Source organism: Xenopus tropicalis, chromosome 9, assembly GCF_000004195.4.
Source record: "Xenopus tropicalis strain Nigerian chromosome 9, UCB_Xtro_10.0, whole genome shotgun sequence".
Classification (NCBI taxonomy): Eukaryota; Metazoa; Chordata; class Amphibia; order Anura; family Pipidae; genus Xenopus; species Xenopus tropicalis.
This window is the reverse complement of record NC_030685.2, coordinates 17,674,911-17,691,874: the sequence shown is the minus strand read 5'-3', so window position 1 is coordinate 17,691,874 and position 16,964 is coordinate 17,674,911. Positions and strand designations below refer to the sequence as shown.

Genomic DNA, 16,964 nt, shown 5'->3' with positions numbered 1-16,964 from the left:
CTGTAGAATTGGAGAATCTCCCTTAGTGTGTATCTATTGGTTAAGGGCATTGCAACTAACTGGTGAACAGTGATGGAAAAACATTGAATTAGTCACATGGGATTAAAATTTAGAAAAAAGTGCTTCCTTGTGCCATTACTGGTCACCTAATGGGCTTGCTATTGCTTTTCCAAATAAAACAGACAAAGTAATGGAGTTGGAGGGAGAGTAGGGAATTCTATTAGAGGCACATTCGCTTGCTTATTTGGAATAAGGTATTATGCACCAAAATACCCAAGATGCAATCTGGACTCTATCACTTTATCATACTTTAACCCTTGGTTACGTCCGCCTCAGATTCCTTTTGTTCTACCGTAGGATCATCTCATTTTCAGAGATTATTATTATTAGCGAGAGTCAGCATGGCCTGTATTAAAAGGTAAATCATTTCAAATCCATTGAACTGTCTCTTAGCAAAATAAAATATGTAATTTAAACATCAGTAGACTGCTGAATGGTGTTTAGATGTTGCAAATACATTTCATACTGAGGCAGAAAGGCTTAAGGGAAATGATCTGTCCCTGTGTAGATGAAAGGTTGAAATGCAAAGCACAAAGGGATTTGTAAAGAATCTGACACTTTTACAGCTACATAAATGCCTTAGAGTTTTTTGCTGACAATACAAATCATGTTTTTATCATATTGAAATTATTCAGATTAACTGGTGGGGAACAGTAAGTAAATGTCACTGGAGATTCTGAATAGATAAAGGTAAAGGAGGACAAAGGAGAAAATAAAGGGACTGGGGCTGTGGGATAGCAGGTATAGTAGGGAGAGATGGTGCCTATAGTAGCAGTGGGATAATAGCCTCTGGGAAGGGACTGGGGCTGTGGGATAGCAGGTATAGTAGGGAGAGATGGTGCCTATAGTAGCAGTGGGGGGATAATAGCCTCTGGGAAGGGACTGGGGCTGTGGGATAGCAGGTATAGTAGGGAGAGATGGTGCCTATAGTAGCAGTGGGATAATAGCCTCTGGGAAGGGACTGGGGCTGTGGGATAGCAGGTATAGTAGGGAGAGATGGTGCCTATAGTAGCAGTGGGGGGATAATAGCCTCTGGGAAGGGACTGGGGCTGTGGGATAGCAGGTATAGTAGGGAGAGATGGTGCCTATAGTAGCAGTGGGGGGGTAATAGCCTCTGGGAAGGGACTGTGGCTGTGGGATAGCAGGTATAGTAGGGAGAGATGGTGCCTATAGTAGCAGTGGGATAATAGCCTCTGGGAAGGGACTGGGGCTGTGGGATAGCAGGTATAGTAGGGAGAGATGGTGCCTATAGTAGCAGTGGGATAATAGCCTCTGGGAAGGGACTGGGACTGTGGGATAGCAGGTATAGTAGGGAGAGATGGTGCCTATAGTAGCAGTGGGATAATAGCCTCTGGGAAGGGACTGGGGCTGTGGGATAGCAGGTATAGTAGGGAGAGATGGTGCCTATAGTAGCAGTGGGGGGATAATAGCCTCTGGGAAGGGACTGGGGCTGTGGGATAGCAGGTATAGTAGGGAGAGATGGTGCCTATAGTAGCAGTGGGATAATAGCCTCTGGGAAGGGACTGGGGCTGTGGGATAGCAGGTATAGTAGGGAGAGATGGTGCCTATAGTAGCAGTGGGATAATAGCCTCTGGGAAGGGACTGGGGCTGTGGGATAGCAGGTATAGTAGGGAGAGATGGTGCCTATAGTAGCAGTGGGATAATAGCCTCTGGGAAGGGACTGGGGCTGTGGGATAGCAGGTATAGTAGGGAGAGATGGTGCCTATAGTAGCAGTGGGGGGATAATAGCCTCTGGGAAGGGACTGGGGCTGTGGGATAGCAGGTATAGTAGGGAGAGATGGTGCCTATAGTAGCAGTGGGGGGATAATAGCCTCTGGGAAGGGACTGTGGCTGTGGGATATCAGGTATAGTAGGGAGATATGGTGCCTATAGTAGCAGTGGGGGGATAATAGCCTCTGGGAAGGGACTGGGGCTGTGGGATAGCAGGTATAGTAGGGAGAGATGGTGCCTATAGTAGCAGTGGGGGGATAATAGCCTCTGGGAAGGGACTGGGGCTGTGGGATAGCAGGTATAGTAGGGAGAGATGGTGCCTATAGTAGCAGTGGGGGATAATAGCCTCTGGGAAGGGACTGTGGCTGTGGGATATCAGGTATAGTACAGTAGGGGACAGTAGCAAAAAACATTCCTAGAATATAGGGTGGAATCTCCCTGGAAACTTGCCTGAGTTTAGAATGAAATTACACAAAAAGTTCTGCTTCTTATCCACCCTGGGACTCTTAGCCAAACCATTACACACTCCCTAACCCAGTGTCCCCCCCCCCCAGGGAATGCCAGGACAGAGAGGAGGAGAGCAGCACATGACTGGCAGATAAGCGGCTCAGTAAATATGCCCCGTTTCATGCTGAATAAGGACTTTCCTCTAGAGATATTTTAAAACTCACATCCGCTCCCAGAAAACCAAGGCTACAAAACAATGAACACATGTTAACTCTCTATCCCCTGGGGGCAAACAAAGTCTTAGCATTGGGTAAGTCTCAGCATATATTCCCAATACAAGGCTGTTAGTAATTAATTGAGAGCCACATTCAATTTCCAAGGCTATAGAAATGATAAGGAACATACCTTCTATATTATACACTAACCCCTGCAGCATAAATTGTTCTTTCCCTATAACTTATTTTCAATGAATGTTTTTTGTTGGCGTTATTCCCCTACGTAACCTGTCAGGTATGTTCTACCTCAGCCCCTGCAGGCGGTGGTGCGACTAATGCTGAAATTATTCCGCTTATATAGGCAGTATGTGGGAGCTAGGGGGCGCAAGACTAGGTAAGTGGAAGTCTGAATTTCTACTTTATATACAGTGTGGTGAGGCCACAATGCGGGCAAATGGGGGCGGCCTCAGGCATATCCGGTGCTGAGTATAGTGCTGGACTAGAGTGTCCGGGGCCCATGGGGGCTGACACCTTAGGGTGGCAAATAATTCACAAATTTATGGAAAAATTCATGAAACTGCGAATTTTCACCAAAATGCATGGGGGGGGGGGGGCAATGGGAAGGTGAAATTATATTAAGGTCAACGTGTTTTTAGCTCTGCAATTGCCTATACATTGCCTACCTTGTAAAATAAGTCGCAACAGTAAACCCTAAATTCTATTGGTTGATGTAGAAGTCAAATATGATGTATGTTTTTTTGTGCATTATTTTGGCGGAACAGACCGCACAGCAGAATAGCAACATTTTTACCTGTCAAAATATGTTGCTTATCACTAGATATCATACAACTTATTTTTCAAGCCCCTTTTTTCTCAGGTTATTATCCCAGTGCTCCCCCAGCCCCAGTAGGGGTGGGCTATACCAAAATAATGGGGCACCAGTTTTTAAAAAAAAAAAGATGCTTGCCTAAATAGATCCCAAGTTGCAAGCTTGACCTGCCATTGGATTGTTATTACGAATCATGGGGTCTCATACTACTTAGCTGGAAGGGTCCTTTCTCCCCAGGGGGCCCAGGAGAATAGGGCCCAAGTAAATAGACAATGCCCTAATTTGCAAGCGTCATGGCCAATGATTGGACTGCCATAAGAATCTTGGGGTCTCAATTATAAGGCAGGGTCTCTTTGACCCGAGTGGGAGATGTGCCCTGTCAAAAGAATGTGACCCCAATTTTTTTTAAAAAAAGCCGCTTGTCTAAATAGACCTTGTCCCATGCTGCAAGCTTGGCCTGCCATTGGGTGGTCTTTAAAAATCATGGGGTCTCATACCACTTAGTAGACAGGGCCCTTATACCTCAAGGGGCACAGGTTATTAGCCCACTGCTCACCCAGTCCCAAAGGTGGATGAACTCAAAGTAATGGGGCCACAATTTAAAAAAAAATGATGCTTGCCTAACTAGACCTTGCCCCAAGTTGAGCATTGGGCTGTCATTAGAAATCATGGGGTATTGCACTACTTAGTTGACAGGGCCCTTTATTTCCAGTGGTCTGAGTTTATTAGCCCACTGCTGTCACAGTTCCAAAGGGGAATGAGCCCCACCAAATTAACAGGACCCCAATTAAAAAATAGACGCTTGTCTAAATAGACCTTTCCCCAAGTTGTAAGCTTGGCCTGCCATTGGGCTGTTATTAGAAATCATGGGGTCTTATGCTACTTAGTAGGCAGGGTATTAGCCCACTGCTCACCCAGCCCCTGGGGTCCCAACATTTGCCCCTATGGCTTTAAACCCTACTACTTCCTTATTTCTGCTGTTACTGGGCAAAGACCCATGTATCTAGTGTATCCTTTGCACTTATACCTTATTGGTTTAGTAGGTTGACCACACCCCTTGCAGACTGATTTAGTGTTTAGCAGGAGGGTGTGGCTTCCTCTTTGGCTGCCTCTGTGTCTCAGGTGAAGGTACACTGAGCCTGGGATCAGAACAAGGCCCAGTAAAGCCTTATTGTCCTTGAGTCCTCACCATTCGCTCTAGAGAAGTCAGAGACAGGGATCCCATGAACGAGGACCAGTTAGATAGTTACTCTTGTAAGAGCACTCTCTAGGAGAGTGAGATAGAGAGGGAAGGAAGCAAGAGCAGTTTAAGCTCCACCAAGGAAAGTAGCTGGAAGTACCTTCCATCCGGCAATGTTGCCTCAGCATAGGGCCACAGTTAAGACATAGGAGACAGGCAGTATCTGAGCCCTGATCCACAGTCGGCTGTAGGACTCTTAAAGCTAGGGGTTATCAACCTGAGGACTGAGGTATCTATCCTGACTGCTGCCAAAGGGGTTCCAAGCTGACCAGGTGCATTTACCCTGCCCAGACCCCTAACAGAGGTGGGATAAACCGGTGTGCATCCTCTCTTGTTGTCCTCAGAGTATTACTATCATTTACCATCAGTATGTGAGTATATGCTATAACCCTGCATATCCATTTGTCTTGGACAATAAATCTGTCTATAGTTCAACTGCAAGAACCTTCTGGTGTCCATCTTTGCTAATCTGCACTGCACACAGCTGTATTGAGTTATAGTTGCACTACACCCCAACTCCACAGGTCTCTTCCATATAGCGAAGGCCCATCCTGTCTAAGAGAGTCGCATGTAGCCCATGGTCTGTTTCTGGGTCCCCCACTGGGACTGTCCCCCCCAATGGTGGTCCTGACTGTTGCTCAGGCCATTGCCTCTCTTATTGAATCTGGCTACAGTTTTGTTTTGGACGTGTATGTAAGAGCATTATTGCGAGTGAGGAGCAGCCTGTGTGGCTGTTGGTGTTTGTTTAGCTGAGAAAACAAGTGTATATTTGTCGGCAAATCATCTGTGATCGTATCTTCCCTCTCTAGCCCCGAGGATCCCATTGAACGAGGTGCTTAGGGACGCTGCGAGTTCGCAGCTTAGAGCCAAATGTAACACCATTCCCAGGAACTCTCCCGGAAGACTGTCACAATGTCTCTCTCTCCGAGAATCCTTAGCGGACAGTTTCTAATTTGCTAGAAAACCCAGAGACGTGGGGCCAACGAGGCAGAGGGAAGAGAGCAGCCAGCGAGTGAGTACGAGGTAAGGAGACAGGGAATACTACGATGGAATCAGTGCCATGGGCTGTGTACATACTTGCATGGAATGCTCTGCTGGAATGTCTCCACAAAGGGGGGAAGAGATATATAGATAAATATATATATTGCTCAGATGTGGGGAAGCTGCAACTGCCCTGGATGTGTATCCGAGAATAAACAAGCAGTTTGCAGGCAGCTCAGTGCCAAAAGTTCCATGGAATGTTCCTATTTCAGTAGAGGGGCATTGTTGTTGTGCCAAGATGTCGGCCACGTTATCTTCGGATGCCTCGTCTTTGTCCGAGATAAACACAGGGATGTGACTACTGTTATGCAATCATTTCCTCCAATGCACAGCTGGCAGTCGCAACAACAAAAACAAAAGCACGTTTGCAGTGCTATAAGCTCTGCGTTCCAACTCTTTTATGGAGTTAAAAGTTATATAAAAAGATTTTCAACGGGGCGGAAGAGACGTCTTGTTGTTTTTCTATTGTGCCAGGCCATAGACAATTCTACCCGAGGAGGCAGTGAAGCGTACAGCAAACATATCAGACCCCCATGGCAAAGCATATACATTTAATACATAAATAAATACATTTATCCCAAAATGTGCTTATTACAGAGTAATGCCTATGCTGCCATAAATGAATGTTACGTTTCTGTAAAGACAATGGGGAGACCAAAAGAGTTCTCTCTGCTATGGAGAATTCCATTTGTATCCATGTTCCCTGCTGACCCCTCCCCAATGACATACCACACTTCTTATGGTGCCAATAAAGGAGAAGAATAATAAAGATTTAGTGAGGCTTATCCTCCATAACAAGAGACCTACCAGTATCTTCATATATACCTATACGTTCTAATGGTAGCCTCTCTAAATGTCTTCCTCCTCTCATGGTGCCAGGCCAAACCCCTTTGGCTTTTTGAAAGAAGAATATAACACAATAATGATAAGGAAGGGTGTGGCCTGTTTGAGAGACAATGGTGGCTTAGGTGAGGTGGAAACTTCAAGCTTATTGGCTAGGATGGGGGTCCCCAACTTTTTTTTTACTCATGAGCCACATTTAAAAATAAAAAAAAGTTGGAGAGCAACCTAAGGATTCCATATACAGGCTGTGAGGGGTGCCAAATACAGGCTGTGATTGGCTGTGGGTAGCTCATATGTGAACTAGCAGCCTACAGGAGGCTCTTTTTGGCAGTACATGTGGGTTTTATAACTAAAGCTTGCCTTCAAGATAAGAATTAAAGAAATAAGCACCTGCTTCAAAGTCACTGGAAGCAAAATTGAATGTTTTGGTGAGCAACTTGTTGCTTACAAGCCACTGGTTTGTAATCACTGGTCTAGGAGGTCATTGGCCAACAAGGTTTTCTGTTTTGAGCAGTTGACTCTTAAGCAGGCACCACTAATTATCATACAAAACCTTGTTTTGAACGATAGTTGTCTCGACGATTGGGCGGAAAAAAAGATTTTGATTGGCTGCCATTGAAGTTGCCCGAGCAAATCTGAATCGTTATATAGAGATAGAATCCCTATTGTTCCTACCTCCATATCTGATGATTCAGCCCTGAACGTCAACGGAGGGAACGAACAATCTGTGTGTATGCCCACCTTAAGGCAATCACTCAAAACTCATCTTCCCAGGCCATATATATGGCCAATGGTCATAAGATTTGGTCAGGATAGAAGACAAGTTGATTGTGTGACCACCTTGAGCGCATAATGGACCTGTAGCTGAAATACAATACGCAGATCCATTGTCCCACAAATAGCAGCACTATGAAGCAAACATGAGCAGCCCATATGGAAATGGTCTAGTACAGTGCTGTCCAACTGGCGGCCCGCGGGCCGCATGCGGCCCGCGACTCCCCTCTGTGTGGCCCCCCACCTGTCTGGCTGCTTTGATGGCTTACTCTTGTGTAAGCTTTAAATGGTATCAATACTGTGATTAACTGCCCCCTGCATGGTTCTCACCTCAGATTCAGGCTGTAATCAGGCTGTATTGTTTAAATATGTAATTCCCTGTGTTGTTCACACCTTTTAATCTCTGCATTGTTCACCCCCTGCAGTGTTCACACCTCAGGCTCAGGCTGTAATCACTCACATTGTTCCCCTGTTAACACCTCAGGAGCAGTAGAAACCCACAAATAATCCCTGCACACTACAAAAAGAACATATACTGAGGTGGTACTTTGATTAAAAAGTTTTTTAATATATAGTTATTGTGCAGACTGTAGGAGCAGTGCCAGCATTGTGTCACTGTAGGCTGCCTGTGTGTGCCATACACACAGGCATCATAGGGCAAGCAGAGTATGGCACACACAAGCAGGGTAGGGAAGGCAGAGTATGGCACACACAGGCCAAGTATGGCACAAACCAGCCAAGAATGGCACACACAGTGAAAGCATGGCACACAGGCAGGGTAGGGAAGGCAGAGTATGCACACACAGGCAGGGTAGGGAAGGTAGAGTATGGCACACACAGACAGGGTAGGGCAGGCAGAGTATGGCACACACAGGCAGGGTAGTGAAGGCAGAGTATGGCACACACAGGCAGGGTAGGGCAGGCAGAGTATGGCAGGTTTTTGCTGTACTACAACCATTAATATGGGTATGGTCATGTGATAACATGGGTGTGGTTTCAAGTGGGTGCGGTTTCAAAAAGGGGAGTGGTCAAAACTGGCTTCCATTATCGGCCCTCCACCACGTAGGTCGGAAAAATTCCGGCCCTCGGTACAACAGAAGTTGGACAGCACTGGTCTAGTACATCCAAAAGATCAGGGGATACAATCACAAACCTATATTTGGCCTCCAAAAATTCACTGGCAATTTGTCCTGAACTTGGTTTCTTAATAAAGTACCTTGCCATGACCTGGCAACAGCAAATATGGTGTCATGATGTAAAGAGTAGTATGCTTAGCGTCAAAGTACTCCACAGGTGTAATGGGCCACCTTCTGTGCCACCCAACTGCCAGCTCACCCAGCTAGTAATGTAAGCCTCACTCTGAACCTCTACCTCCATGGGTCATTACCCAAGGAGGATCATCTCCCACATTGCCACCTCAGGAAAGAAACCAGAGTTTCTGATGCTTATTTACCCTACCCTAAAGGTGGCCATACACCTTCAGATCCGCTTGCCAGGCTAAATTATAATGACGGGTATAGGAAAAGTCGATCCGACTAGATCTGGCTAGATTTTCTAACCTGCCCGATCGAGATCTGGCCGATTTCACGCCAGATATCGGTCGGGCAGGCCCGTCGGTAGTGTCCATACAGGGGCCGATAAGCTGCTGAATTGGTCTAAGGGACTGATATCGGCAGCTAGAATCGGCCAGTGTATGGGGACCGTAAGTCAACCCCCTCTCCTATGGATACCACTTAGTCCTTCTCTCCCTGCCATACTCTCCTACTATAACCCATTGTATATAGGTAGCCCTGTTGGCCAGTCTGTCCTTGTCACTTTGTATGTATTTGCCTGTGTAACTGCATCATTTGCTCGAGTAGTTTAGTAACGGAATATGAGTGTTAAGTGTAGCTAAAGACTCAAGCCAGTGCCACGTGTACTTTAGGAATGTAGCAGCGCCCTTGCCAGCTCCCAGTGGGAGTGTTAGCCATTATTAAATAGGCTGGAGACAAGTTCACAAATGCCCTGGTAGGACATTGCTGCCGCCCGGAGTTGGCCCTGTATGACCCCGTATGATCTTCATGCTTGCCAATGAGAACAGCCACACCTTTAATCCCATGCAGAACAGTGCGTGACGGGTCTCATTCAATCATGTTTGTATTTCTGAGATTTACAGGACCCCCCCAGGGCTTACTGACAGCCGTTGTTAAAGGGACGTTGTGATTTCCCTGCCATTGTATCTCTGTGCTGAAAGGGACCAGTCACGGGCAGAGCTCAGGTTATAAATTCACTAACACAGGAGCTGCCCATAAAATGTAGAATATATGATGTATAACCATTGCACAGGAGTGTGTTTGCTTAAATTGTCCCTTGCAAATCATGAGAACCTATAGGGATCTGGGATGTGGACAATAGAAACCATGCGTCATTAGACTAGAAGGATCCCCCCCTAAAAAGGCAAACTCTCTAGATTCATATTCTAGAATTCTAGAACCAAATTCATATGAAGTTCAATGTAAAGGCTCCGTATTTTAGTATCTGGGATGTATGGTTTTAAGCCAAGTATTTACCATTGCATTATACACTAGTAAATGTAGTAACATAGTAAGTTAGGTTGAAAAAAGACACACGTCCATCACGTTCAACCATAATGCCTATATATAACCTGCCTAACTACTAGTTGATCCAGAGGAAGGCAAAAACCCCATCTGAAGCCTCTCTAATTTGCCACAGAGGGGAAAAAAATCCTCTCTGACTCCAAGATGGCAATCGGACCAGTCCCTGGATCAATTGGTACTAAGAGCTATCTCCCATAACCCTGTATTCCCTCACTTGTACTAAGAGCTATCTCCCATAACCCTGTATTCCCTCACTTGTACTGAGAGCTATCCCCCCTACCCCTGTATTCCCTCACTTGTACTGAGAGCTATCTCCCCTACCCCTGTATTCCCTCACTTGTACTGAGAGCTATCTCCCATACCCCTGTATTCCCTCACTTGTACTGAGAGCTATCTCCCCTACCCCTGTATTCCCTCACTTGTACTGAGAGCTATCTCCCCTACCCCTGTATTCCCTCACTTGTACTGAGAGCTATCTCCCCTACCCCTGTATTCCCTCACTTGTACTGAGAGCTATCCCCCATAACCCTGTATTCCCTCACTTGTACTGAGAGCTATCTCCCCTACCCCTGTATTCCCTCACTTGTACTGAGAGCTATCTCCCATACCCCTGTATTCCCTCACTTGTACTGAGAGCTATCTCCCCTACCCCTGTATTCCCTCACTTGTACTGAGAGCTATCTCCCCTACCCCTTTATTCCCTCACTTGTACTGAGAGCTATCTCCCCTACCCCTGTATTCCCTCACTTGTACTGAGAGCTATCTCCCCTACCCCTGTATACCCTCACTTGTACTGAGAGCTATCTCCCATACCCCTGTATTCCCTCACTTGTACTGAGAGCTATCTCCCATAACCCCTGTATTCCCTCACTTGTACTGAGAGCTATCTCCCCTACCCCTGTATTCCCTCACTTGTACTGAGAGCTATCTCCCATACCCCTGTATTCCCTCACTTGTACTGAGAGCTATCTCCCCTACCCCTGTATTCCCTCACTTGTACTGAGAGCTATCCCCCCTACCCCTGTATTCCCTCACTTGTACTGAGAGCTATCTCCCATAACCCTGTATTCCCTCACTTGTACTGAGAGCTATCTCCCCTACCCCTGTATTCCCTCACTTGTACTGAGAGCTATCTCCCTACCCCTGTATTCCCTCACTTGTACTGAGAGCTATCTCTCATACCCCTGTATTCCCTCACTTGTACTGAGAGCTATCTCCCCTACCCCTGTATTCCCTCACTTGTACTGAGAGCTATCTCCCCTACCCCTGTATTCCCTCACTTGTACTGAGAGCTATCTCCCATACCCCTGTATTCCCTCACTTGTACTGAGAGCTATCCCCCATAACCCTGTATTCCCTCACTTGTACTGAGAGCTATCTCCCATACCCCTGTATTCCCTCACTTGTACTGAGAGCTATCTCCCATACCCCTGTATTCCCTCACTTGTACTGAGAGCTATCTCCCATACCCCTGTATTCCCTCACTTGTACTGAGAGCTATCTCCCATACCCCTGTATTCCCTCACTTGTACTGAGAGCTATCTCCCATACCCCTGTATTCCCTCACTTGTACTGAGAGCTATCTCCCATACCCCTGTATTCCCTCACTTGTACTGAGAGCTATCTCCTCTACACCTGTATTCCCTCACTTGTACTGAGAGCTATCTCCCATACCCCTGTATTCCCTCACTTGTACTGAGAGCTATCTCCTCTACACCTGTATTCCCTCACTTGTACTGAGAGCTATCTCCCATACCCCTGTATTCCCTCACTTGTACTAAGAGCTATCTCCCCTACCCCTGTATTCCCTCACTTGTACTAAGAGCTATCTCCCCTACACCTGTATTCCCTCACTTGTACTGAGAGCTATCTCCCCTACCCCTGTATTCCCTCACTTGTACTGAGAGCTATCTCCCATAACCCTGTATTCCCTCACTTGTACTAAGAGCTATCTCCCATAACCCTGTATTCCCTCACTTGTACTGAGAGCTATCTCCCATAACCCTGTATTCCCTCACTTGTACTGAGAGCTATCTCCCATAACCCTGTATTCCCTCAATTGTAAGAAGCCATCCAACCCCGTCTTCAAAATATAGAAGAAACGTTCCTTTGAAATTTACATTTTGGGGCCAAACCCTTACCAGCTCCCCCCGCAACCATTCCATTTCCACTGGCGCCACTCAAAACTTTACAATGTAGGGTGCCAGTCAATTCCCATCTTGTGGGTTGGCAGCTAGATGCTCTGCAGAACTGCAGTATATCTTTCCCACAAAAGGCTGCCATTGGGCCAGGGTGACATCCATGCCCACCACTCTGGAGAGGATCTATGTTAGGATTCTCTCTGTGCCCTTTACTAAGAGACCCCATTGGAATGCAGCACATCTCTTTATTAACGACCAAAGCACACTCGCTGCCTGCTGCTCAGCACTTCAGTGTTACTTTCTCTTCCCATGCCAGAATCTGATTATCTCTAAAATGTGATTTAATTCTGTGGTGCCACGAGGGAGTTGAGCATGGGGAAGAATTATGTTTGCAGGACCCCTCTGGCTGGGAATTTCACAGAGACAATGGCAGACTATCATTTACACCAGTGGGACGAGGCGCCTTCCAGGCAGCTCTTTGCTATTATCCATGGTACTGTATCAGGGATGTCCAGCTTACAAAACTCTTGCTGTCAAGAATTACAACTCCCAGCATTCTTGAATACAGCTACATGGAGATATCTACCCTGTACCAGCCTCTTAACTGCCCCAACCCCTGGGTATGACCTAGCCTTATAGCCCCACTTTGGTCCATTCAGTTCTCCCTTTTATTGAGTATTTGATGCCTCTAGTCTACAAGAAAATACAACACATACCTAGCTCATAGTCCAGGGCATTTGATTGGCTCCCCCATGTACCTGAAGGCTTTCTCTGAAGCTCACAAATGCTATTGTTGAAAGTTTATGGGCTTTAAATGGGATTTATTTTGCACCTCTTGTTGATCCAGCACTTTGGCTTGTTAAATAAACCCTTGTAGCTCCTAAATGAAAGTTATTTTGACATGGGCACAGAACATTTCCTCCTCTGCTTATAAAACTACCCTGGGGGTTGTTGTGTTTTTACTCTTGTACATGACTCAGGTGCTTGTAGGGGGGAAAGAATAACAAAGGAAGGAAGCCAGAGGAGCAACATGCCTCCTAGCGGAACAGTGAGATTCAATAGATATATTGCCTGGAGTTATAGTAACATCAAACTAAAGGATAAAAACCAAGAGAAAGAAGAAAAATCAGAAGAGAAATCCTGCTGCCCAAAGCTGTAAATGTTGGTATCCTGCCACTCTCAAAGGGCAAGATGAGTCAGTAGGACTATCAACAAAACCTAGGAAATAAAAAAACACAAATGAACCTTCCTTAATTCTCTGCCATTTGCACCTCCCAATGTTAGCACCTCAAGCTTTATTACCCAAGTGTATTCTCCAATTAGAATGATCCCTACCAATGCTTGCCAATATTACACTGTAATAAATCATCCGAAGATTGGAGTTTAGCACTTTTAAGCAGATGGACATTGCTAGGTGGGGCAAAGGGTACAAAAATGTTGATGTGCTGTCATTCCTACTCAGGGTTTTGACAGAGGAACAAACCCAGTTACTGTTTTCTTTGGGGTGCAGGGCTTACTAGCTCCTCTACACTAACCACTAGAGCAGGGGTTGGCAAACTATGGCCTGCGGGCCACATCCAGCCTGCTGGCCTTTTCAATCCGGCCCACCAACTCGTGCCCCCTTAAAAGAATTACGGCCCCTGATTGGTTGCGCCCCGTGCATGCGTGGGGGTAGAGAGGGAGAGATGGAGGATGCTGGGAAGGACGCTGGGATGGAGGTAGAGCTGGAGGATGCTGGGAGGGAGCTGGAGGATGCTGGGGGTGGAACTGGAGGATGCTGGGGGGTGAAGCTGGAGAATGCTGGGGGGGGGAGCTGGAGGATGCTGGGGGGAATGCTGGGGTGGGAGCTGAGAGGCCCCGTGATTTGTGACGCTGCCTGGCCTGGCCCGTTGGTAAGTCAATGTGGCCCCAGAGCCAAAAAATTTGCCCACCCCGGCACTAGAGTTTATATATATATATTTATATATATATATATAAATATATACTTATTTATTATATAAATAAGTGAACTCATTTATATAAAAGGTGAAATATAAATGAGTGGTCCTCATTTATATTTCACCTTTTATCTGATGTCCTTGATGTGTTCTCCCACCTCAAGGTTCCTTCTCATTTTCTTACTGAGGCCCCCTGCCTTGGGCTTACCAGCACCACCAATTTTACTCCATTGAGCCTAAATTTGGTATTCTACTTTTCTATAGATCAGAAAATACTGTATGACTCCCCCTTGCCCAATAGAGAATTCCTAGTCCATAACCCTAAATCTCCATTTTAGAGACTATGGAATACCACAAGACATCCTTTGGCCAACAAAAATAACACTTATACTCAATATCCTCCTACCTTTGAATCTTTTCTTTGACTCCTGGGCCAAAAGCCCTTGTTCTCTCCTGTGTTATTAAGCACCTTCATCAGGAACTGAAGAACAAAGTGAAAGTTCTTCCCTAGTGTTGTGGATGAAATTTATAAATTCTATTACATGATTAATACTTTCAGTAGGCCAGCTATTAGTAGATTTATCGGCCAAGATGGAGAGTAAAAGGTGGGCCACAGAGGTTTTTATTGGGTCCCCTTTGATTATGAAGGAGGCTATTGAAAGCAAGGTATTTAGCCAGACAACTGAAGATATGTTATGCTTGCCTTCTACTGGATCAACAAAAAATGAGGTAGGTTTTATTAGTGCTAAGTTTAAACCAAATGGATGTGTTATTTTTAATATGTATGTTCTCTCGACATTGCTTTTAGTTAAGCCCAGGAGATCAGTGATGGATTTCCCCACGTTCATCTTCTTGTCCTCCCTTATTTCTGTTGAAGTCTTAGCCCAAAGGACCTTCCTGTGGCAGGAGGTAGGAAGCCCTTCGTGCGTACGATGCTGTGATGATTCAGAGAAACCTGTTTCCAACCCAACAAAGAGCAGGGTGAAGCAATATATCCTCTACCCTGCGCCAAAATTCCAGCCACATATAGATATGACCATCTTGAAAGGTGAGATAGGGTTATAGGACACTATACATATTCTAAACTCTTATATTTGGTTTATATTAGAACATAAAATCCTTATGGGGTAAGGTTCCCACTCCTATGAACTCTCTTCAGGCTTACAATAAGAGGTCCTTATTTACAGGGTTCTCTCTATACAATGCTCCCCTAAGGTGCTCTCCTACCTTAGTGTCCCACTTTACCTTCTTCCTGAGGCCTCTCTTTCAAAGTTCATTAATATCCTTATTATGGGCTGACACTGACTCGAGGTTAGGCCTTAACAGGTATCTAAAATGGAATTATGCTTCAATCCCTTGAGTCAATGCCCCCTTTTATAGAAAAAAAGTACTTAATATCTTTACCAGACCTTAAAGCTGGCCATACACAAGGTCACCAAATGAGAAGATCAAGGCTTAAATTGAACACTCAAGTCATGGGCCAAATTGGCAGCAGGCTGAGTTATACAGGTCATATAACTCTGAATATCACTCATGTATTATGAAGGATAATGTACCCCCTACTGTAAATGATAAGGATATTGGAAGTCACTGAGGGGTTCTGTGACCATATAAAGGCACAAGGCTGCCGGCTGAGTTATACAGGGAACTCTGAGTATCACTCATGTATTATAAGGGATAATGTACCCCCTACTGTAAATGATAAGGATATTAGCAGTCACTGAGGGGTTCTGTGACCATATAAAGGCACAAGGCTGCAGGCTGAGTTATACAGGGAACTCTGAGTATCACTCATGTATTATAAGGGATAATGTACCCCCTACTGTAAATGATAAGGATATTAGTTTGACCATTTAGATCTTTGTATATGTAAATATTTTGAAATATGTTATTTTGCATCAGGTGACAAAGGTGAAAATGGTGAAGAAGGACAAGCAGGGAGGTCAGGAAGAGATGGTGAACCTGGACCACCGGGAGCTTTAGGGGAAAAAGGCCAAAAGGGTCAAAGAGGTCCATCAGGAAATTCCTGCAAGAACCAATATGCTGCGTTTTCTGTGGCTCGTCGGAAATCCCTTCACAGCACCGACTATTTCCAGCCTGTGATATTTGACACGGTGTTTGTGAACTTGTACGAGCACTTTAATATGTTCTCAGGGATCTTTTTCTGCTACATTCCTGGGATTTACTTCTTTAACCTGAACGTTCACACATGGAACCTCAAGGAGACCTACCTGCACATCATCAAGAACAGCCAGGAGGTGGCCATGTTGTATGCTCAGCCCAGTGACCGTAGCATTATGCAGAGCCAGAGCATCATGCTTGACTTGCAAGAGAAAGACGAGGTGTGGGTGCGAATGTTTAAACGAGAAAGAGAGAACGCCATTTATAGCGACGACACTGACGTCTACATTATCTTCAACGGATACCTGATACGACCAGCTACAGAATAGACTTTCTATGGAAAATGTAGGCTATGGTCTAACAGCGTTACTATTCCATTACAAAGACTTTGCTTTGCTACTTATTTGTATTCATACATATGAATGGGAGCTACCATCTTTCTTGCTTGGCAGAGGCATTCTTAAACGAGGGGAAAGTGCAGTATCTGTTTCTGATCACTAAAGGCACTTATGGTATTCTTGTCTACTAAGGCTAGGTAATTTATTACCATCCCATATGTTTAAAAGTATAATAAAGGAAACTCAGGTTATCTTGATACAATTCACACCAATTGCACATAGAAGAAAGCTTGATAATGAAAGCAGATATAAATATAGGTGATCACCCATTATATCACTTAGGGATAGCTCTAGCTATACCACCACATGGTGCTTACTAACCAACTCATTGGTGATGGCCCAGTATATCACTTAGGGATAGCTCTAGCTGTACTACTACATGGTGCTTACCAACCAAGTCATAAATATTGGGTATGTCCCATTATATCACTTAGGGATAGCTCTAGCTATACTCCTGCATGGTGCTTACCAACCAAGTCATAAATATTGGGTATGTCCCATTATATCACTTAGGGATAGCTCTAGCTATACTCCAGCATGGTGCTCACCAACCAAGTCATAAATATTGGGTATGTGCCATTATATCACTT

General features: G+C 45.3%; 1 protein-coding gene across 2 annotated transcripts; it reads left to right on the top strand.

Annotated features, from left to right (window-relative positions):
* Positions 1 to 2,460: 2,460 nt before the first annotated feature.
* c1qtnf1 (C1q and TNF related 1) lies at positions 2,461 to 16,576 on the top strand. 2 transcript variants are annotated; one of them, XM_031892485.1, is made up of 4 exons: positions 2,461 to 2,548; positions 5,332 to 5,545; positions 14,664 to 14,903; positions 15,758 to 16,576. In XM_031892485.1, the coding sequence occupies exons 3-4, from the start codon at positions 14,684 to 14,686 to the stop codon at positions 16,303 to 16,305; spliced, it is 768 nt and encodes a 255-aa protein (XP_031748345.1). In that variant the 5' UTR covers positions 2,461 to 2,548; positions 5,332 to 5,545; positions 14,664 to 14,683; the 3' UTR covers positions 16,306 to 16,576.
* The last annotated feature ends 388 nt before the right edge of the window (positions 16,577 to 16,964 follow it).

Coding starts and splice junctions, on each gene's coding strand:
- c1qtnf1 (XM_031892485.1), top strand. CDS start 14,684: ATGGATTTCCCCACGTTCATCTTCTTGTCCTCCCTTATTTCTGTTGAA. Junction 14,904..15,757: donor AGATATGACCATCTTGAAAG/GTGAGATAGGGT, acceptor ATTTTGCATCAG/GTGACAAAGGTGAAAATGGT.